This window comes from Nicotiana sylvestris, chromosome 12, assembly GCF_000393655.2.
Source record: "Nicotiana sylvestris chromosome 12, ASM39365v2, whole genome shotgun sequence".
Taxonomy (NCBI): Eukaryota; Viridiplantae; Streptophyta; class Magnoliopsida; order Solanales; family Solanaceae; genus Nicotiana; species Nicotiana sylvestris.
In genome coordinates this window covers 44,723,930-44,741,422 of record NC_091068.1, presented here as the reverse complement: position 1 = coordinate 44,741,422, position 17,493 = coordinate 44,723,930, and the positions used below count along the sequence as shown (strand labels likewise).

Below are 17,493 nucleotides of genomic sequence, written 5' to 3'. Positions count from 1 at the left end.
TACCACTCCCCCACGTTTCTCTCTCCAATTCCCACACCTTCACCCACGTTTCCCTCCCACACCCACGATTTTTGTATCAAAATCCCATTATTTCTTCCATAGCCAAGGCACTGTCGGCACCTTTGCAATCTTGTCCCAATGTTTTTATGCGCGGGGAAGATGAGCACAAGCCTGGTCGATTTGATGGTTATGATTTCGGGTTCCTTCACATTAAGGTATCTCCCAAAGTTTGATTCTCAATATGTTCTGAGCTCGAACAGATCTTTTTATCTTTTTCTTTTGATGCTTCAATTGTTGTCAAAAGTCAATTTTCTTGTAACAGTTCATGGGAGGATTTTGCTTAGGAAGATCTATCCCTTCATCATGTTTTTTTGGATTCCATACTTAGCATAGCAGTTTCGTAAGGAGTAACAATAGCATATAGGAGAATCATAGAATTGTAGCATAATTGGAATTTTCGACACAATTGCGTTTTTTGCAGAAGATTTGTAGAAGTTTTAGTTGTTTTTGATTTGTGAAAACAGAAAACAAAGCATCTACAATCAGAATACAAATAATCTACAATTTATCTATAAAATATCTACAAACTGAATACATTGAATTTTAAATATCTCAATTCCCATTTCAATTGTAGCATAATTGGAATTTTCGACATAATTGCGTTTTTTGCAGAAGAATGGAAGTTTTAGTCGTTTTTGATTTGTGAAAACAGAAAACAAAGCATCTACAATCAGAATACAAATAATCTACAATTTATCTACAAAATATCTACAAACTGGGTACATATTTGGACTCGACATGCTTCCCCTAAAATGTATGTTTCACATTTTAGATACATATTTTTATCCAAAAAAGTACTAAATCATCCATTTTTTTCTTACTAACACGCATATGCAATATTGTTACGTTTGACGTAAGTGTTGACAGCCTAGAACAACTTGTATATTTTTAATTCTTTCAGTTGAGTTCCAAGTAATTAAATATTTTAAAAAGAAGAGATCGAATCCATTAAAACCAGATAACTAATTAAGAAATTCCCAATATTAACGCGCCTAAATAAGGACGTCTACGATTACAAAGATTGCTTATTGCCTTGCAGCAGCTCTGCATGAAAAAGCAACACACTGAAGTCTGAACACTGAGCACTGTTGCAAATCGTAATTCTCTCTCTAATTCTTCTCTCTTTTCACGTGCTCATCATCGACTTATCATGTGACTCAACCCACTTTCTCGGCCCTGCTTTTTCCTCTTCCCTTTTCCTGTTCTCACCTTTCTAACTCACTTCACCAATCATTAGCTCTAGCTACTTTTCCCCCGCTTTGCTGTCGCTCATCACCTATCCATTCATCCCAAGTTTGCCTTTCATATTCCAGCACCCATAGCTATATATAGCGAGGGATTTTAGTGAGTGTTAGTTGTCTATGCAAGCAGATATAAATGGGCTGTTTCCAGTCCAAAACTGTCAATGTTAAGTCCACCATCGAAGAACCTCCTAAAGAGGACGACTCCAAAACAGATCTTGGTATCATTTTATATCTCTCTATTTCTACTCAATGTATTTCATTTGTCCGTAGGATTTAAGTTATTTACAATGTAGTCAGTGAAATTTGCGCGAGGTTACTTACAATTTATTCTAAGTTATCAATCAATGCTTTTAAATTGAGTTAACTACATTTTTATGTGTAAATAATTTCTTACACAGTCGGTATATAGAACTTAAACTCATTCTGTTGTTGATGAAGCTAATGGGGATCAAGTGCCAGCGTTCAAGGAATTTGCTCTTGCGGATCTCCGAGCTGCAACGAATGGGTTTAGCAGTGAATTGATAGTTTCTGAAAGTGGTGAGAAAGCACCCAATATTGTCTACAGAGGGAAGCTTCGGAGCAACCGGCTTGTTGCCATTAAGCGCTTCTCAAAGCAGTCATGGCCTGATCCTCATCAGTTTGTGGTGAACTGCTTACTCTTTTATAGTTAAAGATTAGAATTTTTTTAAAGACTTCTGTATTTTAGTAGTAGTTGTTGTTGTTTGCTTACTTGTGACTTATTGTTAGACCTCAAAATTGCAATGTCAGCTTTGCTGTTCCATCAGCTCCTAGATGGATTTATGCTGTTTAGTTTAAAAATATTGGTCTTCCTAGAAAATCTAATTCCCACTGGCATCGCAGGCAGAGGCTGCTGGAGTGGGCAAAGTCAGACATAAGAGATTGGTCAATCTAATTGGTTGCTGTGCTGAGGGAGATGAAAGACTTTTGGTGGCAGAGTACATGCCTAATGATACACTCTCAAAGCATCTCTTTCACTGTATGGTTTTGCCTTTTGCATTTTTTAAACATACAGTATATGGTTGAATAGCGAGGGATCACATTTTCTACGTAGTTATAGTCTTCCAATTACCATGTGTTTCCTTCTATCCCTTGATAGATGTTCCATAACTAACATAATTGTGCTGTTCCACTCCTTAAAGCTCAAGAGATCGTGCCATTCATAGTTGACCTTCCCTTGGCATTTCACTGACATTGAAAAGTGCAATGGTTTAGCTGAAACTTCCCATTGAACACCGTATTATGCTTTTACATAATTCTCTGTTGATGATGGAAGCTAAATGCGTGCTAATTCCGCCTACTCAAGTATATGCTGCATCAGCTGTTTGAATTTTGAAGTGAAGCATATCCCTTTCAAAACTTTAATTACTTGCTCACGAATTATATGTCATACTAAGACACGAGATCAGAGGGTAGAGATTTGAAGCATCTGCTTTGGCTTTGGAGATCAATCATATCAAGTTGATTAGAGGCCAGCGGAATTCTTAGTCGAATTCATTCTTATACTAGGCAACAAATGCTTAGCGTAGCTGTTCCGCTTGGGTCAGTGATTCTCTAAGCCATGTTTAACCAAAGCATGATTATCTCCTGACCAATTTGTTGAACACGTTAGATACATGTTGAAAATTGCTAGGTTATTGTTATTTAATGTGAACGGGATGATATGTAGCTGATTAAAAATGGTAATCCCTGTAACCAAAGGATTTGTCATTAGGAAATTACTTAATTAGTATAAGGTAGCACTAATTCATCCCTTACCTTTTCAAAAGAAAAAAAAAATCATCACTGAAATATTTTGTACGCTATACTTGCGCCCGCGCCCTCCCCACCCCACTCGTGGGATTATACTAGGTATGTTGTTATTGTTGTTGTACTTGCGCCCACACCGTAACACACAATCTGCTGGTGGCGCTTGGGATCTCCTCTGTGGTGTGGCTTCTTGGTTTAGGTCACACAATCATACCAAGTTGCCCGGTAATGCTGGTTTATTCACAGCACTCATAGAAAGCAACCAAACCTCATACAGACGGGACAGTTGCTGAAATAATACACGGTGTTGATTTTCTTCTCTTGAGCTTTGATGGTAATGCATAGCTTCTCATAATTACTCTCATACTCTGCAAGAAATAGTTAGAGAAAAGTCAGTTGCGAACATGTGCACTCCTATTCTGTTGTTGCTTCTATCACGATAGTGAATCATGCGATTTCTGAGCTTGGGTGTAAAGTTTCTCCAATGTTATAATAAAGCTGGCCAGATCTTGCATCTTTGTTCCTGGATAGATGCATAAGTCAAGGTTCAGAGAAGGATAAGAGTTCAAGAAAATGTGTAAAAGAATGCGTAAAGACTATTTCTTGGTCTTGAATCCTTTTATACGCGTCTAATCACCCATTTATGATGTACATAGCTTTATATACGGGACACCAATGCTATATTCATCAAGAACGACCATTTATGTGTAACTGCACTACAACTAGCATTTCAGGTTTCTCTATGATCGTTGCATGAGTTTTGGCTCTTGTGTTGCAGGGGAAAAACAGCCCTTGCCTTGGGAGATGCGAGTCAGAGTTGCATACCATATTGCACAGGTTCTGGATCATTGCAATGCTGAGAACAGAAAAATATATCATGATTTGAATGCTTACAGAGTTCTTTTTGATGAGGTATTCAAACTTTAAATATTGGAGTTCTATAATCATTTTCTAGTTCTTTTAATTGGATTGGATGGATAGTATCATTTTCTGTATATAAGTGAAATAGATGTAGATTCACCCCCCCCCCCCCCCCAAAAAAAAAAATAGGATATTATAACGATATCAACTTTAGAAACAAATATTCCCTCGTTCTTGTTTTATATGGGGTGTTTATTTTGACAAGGATTCCAAATTTATTCTGATTATAAATTTGGTAGTGGAAGAATATAATACTATGATGGTTGAAGAAGTAGCTTGATAAGGAAAAAATACATCAAAGTTAAAAATTTAAATAGTTGGATGAATTTGAAATTTTGAATTCTTCATAGTTGTAAAAGTTGTAAAAATATTGTAAACATAATGCCGACAAATATGAAAGAGTGCTTTGTGAATAGGAGTTATAGCAACTATGACTTGTCATTGGTTATTCTTAAAGCTTAAAGTGACATCATTTCTTCAATAAATCAAATTATGACCATGAATTTAGCATAGAAGCTGGGAACTTAAATTGATGAAACTGGAGGATATCTTTCTAAATTCATCATCTTTTGGTTGCTTGAGAACTTCATACTGAAAAACTATGCCGAGTATGGTAGTGTGTCGTAATAATTAAATGATAATTGATCCATAGGGATATGTTATTTAACATATTCTCGTACCTTGTGACTTTCCAATTGCTTTGTTTGCAAGACTAATTTTTCTTACATATCACTCGTTTCCTATCTCTCTCTCCCACATACATACACTTATCTAAACAAACATTTTGTCACCTAACTCTTGCAGTTCTGCAAGTTTCACTAAGTCTTGTGGTTTTGAGCGGCTTGTTCTTGAATTTGCTTAATTTGATTCATATTGCAGGATGGTGACCCTCGATTATCTAGCTTTGGCCTTATGAAAAACAGTAGAGATGGAAAGAGTTATAGCACTAATCTGGCCTATACACCTCCTGAGTTTATGCGTACAGGTGCGTGCCTTTTCCTTGCAGACCACCTTCCATTAGTTACCTGCGTGAAGTAGGTGACAAAATGTTTGTTAAAACTCAAAAGTAGGATTCCGATATTTCCTTGCAGTTGTACTGTAATGATAATGTCATCGCCTAATCCTTACTCTAAACTCTAAACTCTAAACTGCCAATCATTACAAAGTCAGGAGACTCAAGGTGCCAAGTACTTCTTTTGCTTGGTTTACTTTCCTTTTGTAGCTGTGGTTACTTCATCTACCTAACTTGGCAAGCACATCTAGATTATGAGTATTATCACCACGGAGATAGGGTAAAAATGAAGACCCTTTTATAATTACCTTGGATTAACCGTGTTTGGCTGCTGCCATCATAGTATTACTGCGTCCGCAGTTGTAAAGTTGTGTCTGCCTCAAATTCCTTCATAGACAAAGGAGAGTCTAATATCAAGGTCTTTCGAGTACCTGTCAAGTATTTGAAGGGTTCATCATGTTAAGCTATTTTTTAAAAATATTTTTGTTGCAGAGTAGAGCTTTTCGTGCTTGGAACTAGCTATGATTTGTGAAAATGACATACACAGAGTTCTTGAATACCTACCAAAAGTAAATTTTTTTAAGAAAATGTCCTTTCACAATCAAGTAAGAAAATACATATTCTTGGGGATCTGTTTGATAATATAATTGGTTTTTGAAGTTTGAGACTTTGACAATGATTACATGCATGGAGTCCTTGTTCTTTGCTACTTTCTAGGAATATACTTACCACTGCCTTGTGCTTTTTAAGCTCACATAATAACTGGTTCTATTCTTGTGCACAATCAGCTGCTGTATTTTGTATTTTAATTTTTTATATTTAATTATGGATGTTGAAATTAAGCTGTTTTATTTACCGTAGTTGAAATGTGAAATCCTCAAGTTTCAGAAAATTGGCACCGTGCTCAGTACCAAATCTTGTTATTTTTAGGCAGGGTCATTGCGGAGAGTGTAATATACAGCTATGGGACTGTTCTGCTGGACCTTTTGAGTGGAAAACATATTCCTCCAAGCCATGTAATGGATTTTAGCATGCACGTCTCTTTTATGATTGCTGCACCAGTTGGTTAAATTTGTTTTCAGTTTATGTTAGTTGTATTCAAAATTTCATGATGTATGTCAAAAATGGATTTAATGCCTTTCCAATTTATCAATATGGGGTTCTTTGACAAAGCTGTTAAGTGAAGATGTAGGCCACTGTACTGAATTTTAAGTACCAAAATTTCAGGAGTCTGCTGTATAGATCATACACTAAATGTAAAACGTATTAAAAGCTAGTGTTACAATCATTTATTGAATTTTAAGGACCGAAATATCAAGTGTAGACAGTCTAGAGCTTACCACCAAATGTAAAATGAGTTAAAGTTATAAGCACCATCAGTGTAAGAAATTTTTCACACCATCCACCTTTACCTGTTGTAGCAGGTAACATTGTCTTATTCAAGATAACTAATCCCACATTTTGAGGCTTACCTTTAGATATCCTTTGCGTAACCTGATAATGTAAAAAAAAAATTACAGTTACAGTGTATATAACTTGCGCTCATGAAAAAAATATGAATTTTTCCTTTATAATCAACATGGAGTTGTAACGATAATGAGTGATATCATAATAAGCAAGCTGGTCATTCTTCTCAATAGCTTAAAAGGTTCACTATCATATTGAACAAATTCACCAATTCAATAGGCAAAGATCCTTAGTATATATCTTGTTAGTATGTTTGTTATACTTAGTTAGGGATTGTGCTATTAAATCTCTAACTGGTGGCCTACCATGTAATTCTTCTTCTTCCAGGCATTAGATTTGATAAGGGGAAAGAATATGTTGTTACTAATGGATTCATCCTTGGAAGGACAATATGCCGATGAAGATGCTACTGCATTGGTTGAGCTTGCTTCGACGTGCCTCCAGTACGAGGCTAAAGATCGGCCTGATTTCAAGTTCATTCTTAATGCTGTATTACCTCTCCAGAAGCAAGGGGAGGTAGATTAGAAAATTTTGATCCTGATGGAACCGTTCCTATTTATGATGAATTGACCAGATTACTTATTCACATTTTATATCCTAGGTTGTATCATATGTTTTAATGGGTCTAACAAAAGCTCCAGTAGTGCTTCCAACCATGCTTTCTCCTCTTGGAAAGGCTTGTGCAAGAATGGACCTTACCGCTGTTTATGATATGTTGCTTAAGACAGGTTATAAAGATGAAGAGGGTGCCGAAAATGAGGTGAGTTAATTCCTTAGCATACTACCACATATTGGGTGTAAAGGGAAATCAGAAATCGACAAACTAGATGGCGAGAGATGATAATTAGGGACATAATCCAAATAAAAGGTCTGCTTATCCTTTATTACATTGGGTATGCTTCTTTTTATACATGGTTTTCTTTTCTTTCCTCAGTTTAGCCTCTTTGTTTTGGAGAAGTTCTCAAGCTTAGCCGTTATATGGAAGTACACATTTTATTCTCTCTCTGTAGCAGGAGATCTGATTTTCTGGTTCTTTGTTTATGTGATATTTCATGAAGCTCTCATTCCAAGAGTGGACACAGCAAGTTCAAGATATGTTAAACACCAAGAAATTTGGTGATATTGCTTTCAGGGATAAGGACTTTAAGAGTGCAATTGATTGTTATTCGAAGGTACTCTCTTTTATTCTGACTAACTTAAAGAAAATCTATGTTTCTTTTTTGCTTCCAGATTCGTTTGATATTCCGTGAAGCTCAAACTGCATTCTGATATACCTTTCTGTATTTTGTAATTTCTGGTTACCTATTCTATGGACTGTAATACAAGTATTGGGTATGAATTCATTCCATCAAAATTATCATTTATCATACAATTGAAAGGCTGAAAAAAGAAACGCGACCAAGTTCTGGTTCTCATTTAACAGTAACTGGTGTTCAAGTTGTTATATTGGGATAACTAGTTGTAGTGCAAATGCATAAGAATACTCCATATGGTGAATAGTTATGAGAATTATCCATATCCTTTCCCAGCTTGTTACTCCATGCTTTGCCCTTGTATTCCTCACTGAAACCAGAACTATTTGCTCATTGACTACTGTAGAGGAACCTTGTCAGTGAAATTAGTGTACTTCCAGTTATTTAAGTGAACAGGTTTTTTATCGATATTTTTTCCTGGTGCAAAATGTGTATGCTAGATATGTCCAAAGAGAGAGAGGAACCGGTTAGAGTTTTCCTGCCTTTAGAGGTCGAACTTGTGTAAAGTAAGAAGTTGTTAAACAGTAATAGGCTGTTCCTGTTCACGCTAAACTATCATTGCCTTCTCATTCTATTTTGATTCTTTCGGCTATGTGTACTTCAATTTTTCATTAGATGTTCTTCATGAGAACTGGACTAAACTTGTATCACCTCTACATCTTGATATTTTGCTTGTTTAACTGCTACTGTTTAAACATGCTCGTAGTTTTACTTTATGATGAAAGAAATGACATACCATGTTTCCTGCTTTTTCAACTTGAACTTTTTAATCACTTAGAATAAACAAGATTAAAAATGATCACATTCAGCCGAAGGTGTAAGTAGCGCATATAGTGGAAAAACTGAGAGAAGGTTACTAGAGATGGTTTGATCATATCCTACATGTTCTACATAGAACTCCAGATGCATCACTTTGTGGGTGTGAGACCATGGTAATTGAAGGTATTAAAAGTGGACAAGGTAGACCTAAAATCACATGGAACGATGATATCTTGAAAAAACTATAATCTCATGGAATCCATGCAGAGTTGGAAAAACTAGAGCATAATGAATGAAAAAAGAAGATCTATGTTGGGATTGAGATTTGTATGCTAAGTAGAAAATATAGAGAACTTTTAAAGTTAGAAAATCTAAGTTGTTTAATATGGGATTGAGACGGTCTCAATGGACCAACATGGATAGCGAGGATTTATTGGGATTGAGGTGTAGTAGTTGTTGTTGGTTTCCAAAATTAAAAAATTCAAAGGAAGATGTTAAAGCCTAAATCGAAGTAATAACTAAAATATCTAATACCCCTTCTGTTCCATGTTACGTGGCACATTTCCTTTTTAGTCTGTTAACAATAGAATGACACCTCTCTATATTTTGGAAACAATTTGACTTTAAACTTCTCATTTTACCTTTAATGACAAGCTTTTATAGTATAAAAATGTCCATGGCATGTTTAAGACCACAAGTTCCAAAGGTATTCCTTTCTTTATTAGACTCTTCGTGAAACACTGCCATATAGAAATGAAACAGGAGTAATAGTAGTGCTCCAGGAATCCAGGTTCCAAATTTGAATATCATGGACACTGGTGCGCTCAATATAACTACTGACGGAAAAGGTTGACAAGATATTCAGGCTTTCTACTTAAAATGAATAACGGAAGAGATACAGTAGCAAATATGCTCCCAGGCACGCTCTCCGAGATTCTTCTCTCTCTTCTTCTTCCTAAGACTCCACCACCCCCATCAAGAGCCATACTTCCCGTGACCAAACCCCAGTGAAGACCGTCGGCATCTGAGTTCTCACGCGCGGTCAACGCGTTGGATTTTCCAGCGAGATTTAGCCACGCGCCGGCGCGTGTGGCATTTTCCGGTGACTTTTTCAAACTAGCCTCTTCTTGAGGCTTTTTCGAGCCTTTCCGTCTCAGTTTTACCAAAATCCGACGACTTTTTCTTTTTCACCCCAGATTCCGGCGACTTTTTATGTTGTTCGGTACCAGAAAATTTCTTCCCTTCCTATATTCTGTTTTTCACCCACTGTGACTACTGATTTTTCTAACCTTTGAGGTTTTTTCGGCCAGATCTCACCTTTCTTTTTTGGGACAGCCGCATCTAGAATATGATGGATTCTACAGAAAGAAACTCCTACTTCTCTCTAGAATCTAGAAAATTGGAAAACATGTCTTTCATCAAAGTTGACTCTTGGCCATCACTAGAACTTGGGGAAAGATGCCATCGAAAGCTTAACGTAGGGCAGGAGCCGCACTTCTCGCTATTTGAGGAGCACACTCTCAGGCGTAAGGGATTCGTGAAATCTTGTCTGATTAGGTCTTTCTTCAAATGGGTTGGTTCTCCAGAGGCTGTTAGGAACTGGGCAGCGGAGGCATGGAACGACAAGGACGGACTGAAAATATCGCAACTGGGGGACACAATATCTCTTTTGTTTTGTCGACGAATCTCAAGTTTCAGAAATTCTTGTAAGAGGAAACAGGTGGTTCGATGGGAACTTCTTAAAGCTAGACATATGGGTGGAGCACGATGAGTGTCTAGACCCTCGTTTCACCGGCGAATCATTGGTGGTCAACATGGTGGGTCTCCCGATGCATCTTTGGTGTCTTGACTTATTCAAGAAGATTGGGGAAATGTGTGGGGGTTTTATTGATGTCTCTTGCAGCTTACACGATCTCTCGCGAGTGAGGATTGTGGTGAGGAAAGGGGGCATAGGGTTTGGTTGAGCCCTGAATTTCGCCCTATCTTTATGCCTGAGATAGTGGCGGAAGAAAACGTAAGGTCAAATAGAAGGGAGGGGAGGGGAAATCAGTCTCTGAGGGTAGGGAGGGCTCACCGGATCAGTGGACTAAGCCAGAATCAGACGTTAGATCGAGAAGAGGCGGGAGGTTTGATTTTGGGAGAAGAAGACAAAATTTCAACAGGAGGAAAAGACGTGAATGAGTTAGTGATGCGGGCTGGAAAGGTAGAATAGGCCGGTCCTCTTCTAATTATCCTAGGGCCAGGCAAGATTTCAGCAAGTATAGGCCTGGGCCTCCTCACATAGGCCCAACAACTTTTCCCAATTTTATTAGAATTGATCCTAAGGGGCCTAGATTATTTCAAGTTGTGTTTGATAAGGCTCCTAAGCATATGAGAGCAGTCGTTCTTCCTTATTCTACCAATGGTGCGTCACACATTGGCATTTCTTCACCGAGCTCTAGTGACCTGCGCCCCTCTTCGATGGTCGCTGCTTCAGGGGCAGTACCGGCTATAGATGGTGCTGTTAGTCCACGGCCTCCCGCCTCTGAGGGACCCAGCTCCATTACCCCCTCATATGCTCCTTGGCTTAGTTGTGTTGAGGCTACACTTCAAGCTTCTTCTTCTGGGAAGATTGTTGAGCATGCCCCAACTGATGTTAGTGCCGGACCAGTATTTCCAGTTAAGATGCCGCCAAGGTTCCATGCTCTCCTCCTTCCTATACCCTACTGGTGTTTCTGGTCATTCTTATAGCAGCGGAGTGCTAATTTCAGAGGTTGATACCCCTCAAGAAAATGGTGAGATCCTTTCGGCACCTAAAGTTCCTATTGCTAGCTATGCTATGGTCTTGTATTCCTCCGGTAGGAGCAAGGAAAGGGTACATATAGAAGACGCCTGTCCAATTTCGTCACGGATTGGAGGAGGGGATATGTCTTTCTGGATGGAGGATAAACTATTAAACTTTGGAAAGTTTCTAGGTGTTTCTTTTGAAGGGAAGGAAGATAGGGTATTAGAACTGTTGAGGGAGATTGAGAAACAATCTTTTTATGATGGTGCAGGGAGGGAGTTGGGTTAAGGTGTTAAGCAAAATAATTTAGGGGATGTAGTGGTGTACCAGAGAAGGGGCCGGTTGTGTGACAGGGAGAAAGGGAGCTCAGTTAGGGGGGGGGGGGTTGGGAGAACGAGGATATTGTTACTTATGGAAGTTAAGATTCTTTCATGGAATGTGAGGGGGATGAATGACCCAAACAAAAGGTCCATCATCAAAGTGGGAGTTAAAGAGTGGGGTGCTAACCTAGTTTGCTTTCAGGAGACAAAAATGGAAGTTTTGCCGGATGTGATTGTGAGGAGTGTCTGGGGAGGTAGTTGGGTAAAATTTGACTGAGTTCCAGCAGGAAGTGCTCAGGGCATTCTTCTAATGTGGGATGATAGAAGCTTAGAGGTAAAGGAGATTAAGAAGTGAGTTTTTTCTTTAGCAGCTCTTGTCAAAGATAGAATGAGTGGGGTGGAGTGGGGATTTGGGGGAGTGTACGGACCGGTAGGAGAAGGGTCCAAGGTGTTTTCCTGGGAGGAACTGGCCAATATGATAGGGGAATGGGACATTCATGGGTTCTAAGGGAGACTATAACACTATTAGATTCCCGGAGGAGAGATTAGGGTATAGTCTGATTTCGAGGGCCATGGAGGAGTTTTCTGACTTCATCAATGATCACTTTCTCAATGATCTTCCTCTGTCAGGGGAAAGGTTTACTTGGGCCAGGGCAGAGGATTCCAACTCAAGATCTAGACTTGATAGATTTCTGATATCGCCCTCCTGGGATGAGCTGGTGCTGAATGTGCTGCAGATTCCTTTACTTAGGCTGACTTCGGATCATTTGCCTATCTTGCTAGATGGATGCAGAAGGAGGGGGGTCCGTGCTCCCTTCCGATTCGAGAACATGTGGTTGAAGGTGCCATGTTTTGGTGACAAGGTGAACGAATGGTGGACAAGCTACGGAGTATCAGGGACACCTTCATTCCGTCTTTCGAAGAAACTTAAATTGCTCAAGGGAGATATTATTAGGTGGAATAAAGAGGTTTTTGGGAGGGTAGATGTTAAAATGAGGGAGCTTATACATGAATTGGGGAACTAGAGAGAGGGGAAGGGGCGAGGGAGTTAGATGAATCTGAGAAAGAGAGATTGGGGGAGGTTAACAGGGAAATAGTCGAGTTAGCAATAGCTCAGGAGATTAGTTGGCGGCAAAAATCGAGGGCGCTATGATTAAAGGAGGGGGATTCGAATACCAAATTTTTCCACAGGGTGGCGGTTGCAAATCGAAGGAGAAACTTCATAGAGTCCTTAGTTGTGGATGGGGTGAGGATTGCAGGAGAGATGGAGGTAAAAGGGGCGATAGTGGGGTTTTATGAGAACTTATACAAAGAGGAAGTTAGTTGGATGCCGACTTTGGGGGGAATAGAGTTCAACCACATAGGGGAGGGAGACAGTGAGTGGCTAGAAAGGGCTTTCGAGGAAAAGGAGGTGCACGAGGCTATGTCGAGTTGTGCTGGTGATAAGGCCCCTGGCTCTGATGGTTTCTCCTTGGCCTTCTTCCAGCTTTGTTGGGACACCATCAAAGGGGAGTTGATGGAAGCCATTGAATACTTCTATGTGAATGGTGTTTTCTAGAGAAGTATCAATGCTTCTTTTATTACTATTGTGCCTAAAAAAGAAGGTGCATCTTGTATTAGAGACTACAAGTCTATTAGTCTCGTGGGGAACATTTACAAGACTATTTCTAAAGTGCTTTTCAACAGACTCAAGAAGGTTCTTGACGTGTCTGTTTCGTTCTCCCAGAATGCGTTTGTGAAAGGTAGGCAGATCTTGGATGCCGCTTTGATGGAAAATGAGCTTGTAGACTCCAGAAGAAAAAAATAGAGATCCCGACTTATTATGTAAGTTGGACCTTGAGAAGGCCTTCGACCATGTCAATTGGGAGTTCTTGGATTTCATTATGATGCGGATGGGGTTTGGGGCAAGACGGAGGGGATGAATCAAGTTCTGCATTTCCTCAGTCAGATTCTCTGTCCTGGTTAATGGTAGCATGTGTGGTTTCTTTGGCAGCTCCTGGGGTTTCAGGCAAGGAGACCCCTTATCCCCCATGGTATTCATTCTAGTGATGGATGCTTTGAGTAAAATGATGGATCGTGCGGCGGGCGGAGGCTTCTTGAGAGGATTCTCAGCTCCGATCGGGGTGCCCAGTGCCCAAAGAGTCTCTCATTTACTTATTGCGGATGACACCTTGGATTTTCGTGATGCCGATACGGATCAGTTGACATACCTGAAGCAGGTCCAGTAGTGGTTTCAGATAGTATCAGGTCTCAAAATCAACCTCGACAAGTGTGAGAGTTTGCCGGTGGGTGAGGTTGCTAACATTGATGCTTTGTCTTATGTTCTCAGATGTAAGGTGGGCTCCCTTCCCACTACTTACCTGGGTCTTCCATTGGGCATTTCGCATAAGGATACTACGGTTTGGAATCCAGTGATCGAAAGGGTTGAAAAAAGATTAGCAGACTGGCAGAAACAGTACTTGTCAAAAGGCAGAAAGGAAGTGCTTATTAAAAGCACTTTATCGAGTATGCCCACCTATTATTTGTCCCTGTTGCAAGCTTCTGTGAGCATCACAGAAAAACTGGAGCGGCTTCAAAGGAATTTTCTTTGGGATGCGGCCGATGGAACTAGAAAGTATCATCTAGTGAATTGGCAGGCAGTCACTTCCCCAAAGAAGTGGGGTGGACTTGGAGTAAAAGATCTTAGGGTATTCAACAGAGCTTTGTTGGGGAAATGAGTTGTGGAGATTCGGGGTAGAAGAGCATGCTCTATGGAGGAGAGGTCATAGTAGAAACGTACGATTCCACGGGAGGGGGTTGGAGGACCAAGGCAATCACAACACCTTTCGGGTGTGGCATGTGGAGGAGCATCATGAAGAATTGGGAATCCTTCAGTGGCAACATCACTTCAGGGTGGGCGATGGAAGGAGAATCAGCTTTTGGAATCATAGGTGGTGTGGAGAGGATACTCTGAGGGTCTCCTTCTCCCACATCTTCAGAGTTTCAAACCAGAAGGAATTGATGGTCTAACAGATTCATAAGGAGCATGAAGGGGGTAGTATGGGACCTCTCATTTAGAAGGAACATGCAAGATTGGGAGATTGCGGAGCTCCAAGATTTATTGACACTGCTATATGGGTAAGATAAACCCCAGTCATCTTGTGATTCTTGGAGATGGGGTTTGCATGACGATGGTTTGTTCACCATTAAGTCCTTTTACCAGAGTATGTTGGTGAGAGAGGAGGTCTCTTTTCCATACTCCTCGATCTGGATTCCTAAAGCGCCCACGAAGGTGTATTTTTTTGCATGGCTAGCGGCGATGGGAGTGATTTTGACTGCTAAGAATCTGCGAAAGAGAGGAATTACACTTGTTAGTTGGTGCTATATGTGTAAAAGCTCAGGGGAAGAAGTTGATCATCTTTTGTTGCATTGCCCTGTGTTCTCGGCTTTGTGGAGGGCGATCCTGAACCTTTTTGGTCTTCAATGGGTGATGCCAAGCACTGTAAAGGAAATGTTATATAGCTGGGCCGGTTTCCGTAGAAGAAGAAAGCAAAAGGCGGGGAGGTTCGCCCCGTTAGCTCTCATGTGGATAGTTTGGGGGGAGAGAAATAGGAGAGCTTTTGAGGGGATTGAGTCTCCTTTTTCACATCTTAAGAATAGTCTTTTATCTTTGATCGCTTTTTGGTGCACTCATATAGCCCCTACTTGTATAGAAGATTGGGCATCTTTTGTAGAGAATCATGTTATGATGTAAATTCTCTACTTTTTGGTATACTTCCTGTATACGGGAGTTCTCTCCCTTTTGATTAATACAATTTACCTTATCAAAAAAAAAAAAAAGAATAACAGAAGGAAATGCTCTATAATAGACAAGTAATTATTTCCAAACATGATGTGCTGAAAAGGAGCAAAACTTGTCCATACACTTAGCAAGTTAATCCTTTTTTACATGCTTAAATTGAAAATCTGCATCAGATGTTGTAAGATAGAGCAATAGCGAGGTGTATTTGGACAGAAAGAAGGAATCACAGATGCTTTGATGGCATATCAACTCCCAATTGCTCCCTGAAAGCAAAGTGTCTTAGGAATCTATATAGCTGGAGCAACCTTTCCCCTGTAAATGAGTTAATTCCCTTTCTAGATTTTATTAGCTCTGACTTTGGCTTGATTGCCAACCTTAGGTTTTTGATGTTTTTGGTTAGCTCCCTGACCAGAACTGTATTTTTTTGTAAATGGGGCTCTTTTGTACTGTTTTTGCATCTTCTTGATGCCAGTAATATAAAATCTTACTTCATCTCAAATAAAAAAAAATTGGTAATAGTCAGGTACTTCACTATTACATGCTTAAATTGGAAATCTGCACAACTGCAGGCAAACTAGTGCTTAGCACATCCAAAAGTCTTCTAGTAGTATGTTCTACAGATTTTTGCTACATTCTAGTATGTGGTAGAGATCTCAAAATCTTCATATGCTCAACACCTTTTAAGATTCCTGGGTAAAATGTACCAAATTTCTAGTACTAGAAAGCCCCTACTGTATCTCTTAAAACAAAATATCCAGTAATAGAAAGAAATGGGTCCCAATGGCGAGGAATGGGTATTATTTTTTTTTTTGATAAAGGAGAGGAACGGATATCCTCACGGATTCTTATAGTCGATTTCAACGTGGGATTGAGGCATGGTTGTATCATATTTTAGCATGAAATATGTTATATGTTATGTATATTTTACGCTTTGTTTCTCCTCTTCACGTCACACGACATAATTCTTCTCATGATTGACTAATGACTTCGGGGTCATTTTCCATGTTTATCAAATTCTATTCTCCATCTGGTTTATAACCTTTTGAGCCCTAACTTTGCCTGGATCAAAGCTGTGTTGTTTGACTCTTTTTTTCCCACAGTTAGTGTCTATGATGCCTGTTCCTTCTGGGACTGTTTTTGTGAGGAGAGCCCTCGCGTATTTGATGAATGGCCAGCCAGAACTTGCATTGAGGGATGCTATGCAGGCTCAGGTCTGCTTGCCCGAGTGGCCTACTGCATTCTATATGCAGGCTCTTGCCCTCTCCAAACTTGGAATGGAAATTGATGCACAAGACATGTTAAACGATGGAGCGTCCTTTGAAGCAAAGAAGCAGAACAGTTGGCGCAACTGACTGTCACACAAAAATATAATCCTGAATCTCTGATCCTACTTCCAAATCGGAGCCAATTGCTGGAAGGAGTCAATGTAGAAGGATTATTATGAACCACAATTTATATGGAGGTGGGGTTACATTTATTTCAACCTACCCTCTCCTGTAGCAAACATAGTACCATACTCAAATGTAAAAAAGCACTCATCCGGTGAAAAACCTTGGTAGTTTAGTTTCCAATGAATGCCAATTGTTAGTTTTTGGAACTCATTAAGGAAGAGTGCAATTCATTATGCTGTTCAGCTGTTCAATTCCTGCCGAGGTGTGTACATTCAAGGGTGCTGATTGAATATTGCATGTTGACCATGATTATGCGATAGAGGTTCTGTTTTCTTTAAGTATTTGAGGTAAAGTTAATATGATTCAGTGAGGTGCAACATTATTTGTAAACAGTTATTCGCGAAGTTATACTACATTGATATGCATTATATAAGGGAGTTTGCTCATTATGATCTAATATAATCTGTCTTGTGTCTGTTGTGTATAGAATGCAGTTGAGTTACTCATTCATAACATTGTTGTTCCCTCATCTAGCATATTACTAGTTAGCTCATCCAAGTTAGGATAAATAAGCATGGACTCCTTTTTATTTCTTCAGTGACCGCAGTTAACCGACCAATCTTGTTTACCTCAAATCATATTAAATTTTCTCTAGTCCTCCTACAGTAGAGCTGTCACATTTTGATTACATGTCTAATCTATATCGCATGAAGTAGGAGAAAGTTTGTGCAGAATTAACTTTTTATCCTCACCT

At 39.5% G+C, this 17,493-nt stretch overlaps 1 protein-coding gene across 1 annotated transcript; it reads left to right on the top strand.

Moving 5' to 3' along the window:
• Window positions 1-1,176: 1,176 nt before the first annotated feature.
• LOC104230510 (serine/threonine-protein kinase BSK2-like) lies at window positions 1,177-17,214 on the top strand. Its single transcript, XM_009783342.2, has 10 exons — window positions 1,177-1,522; window positions 1,743-1,948; window positions 2,166-2,301; window positions 3,850-3,983; window positions 4,872-4,977; window positions 5,935-6,020; window positions 6,799-6,987; window positions 7,073-7,231; window positions 7,530-7,643; window positions 16,449-17,214. Exons 1-10 carry the CDS (start codon window positions 1,438-1,440, stop codon window positions 16,698-16,700), a joined length of 1,467 nt encoding a protein of 488 aa, XP_009781644.1. The 5' UTR covers window positions 1,177-1,437; the 3' UTR covers window positions 16,701-17,214.
• Window positions 17,215-17,493: the final 279 nt, after the last annotated feature.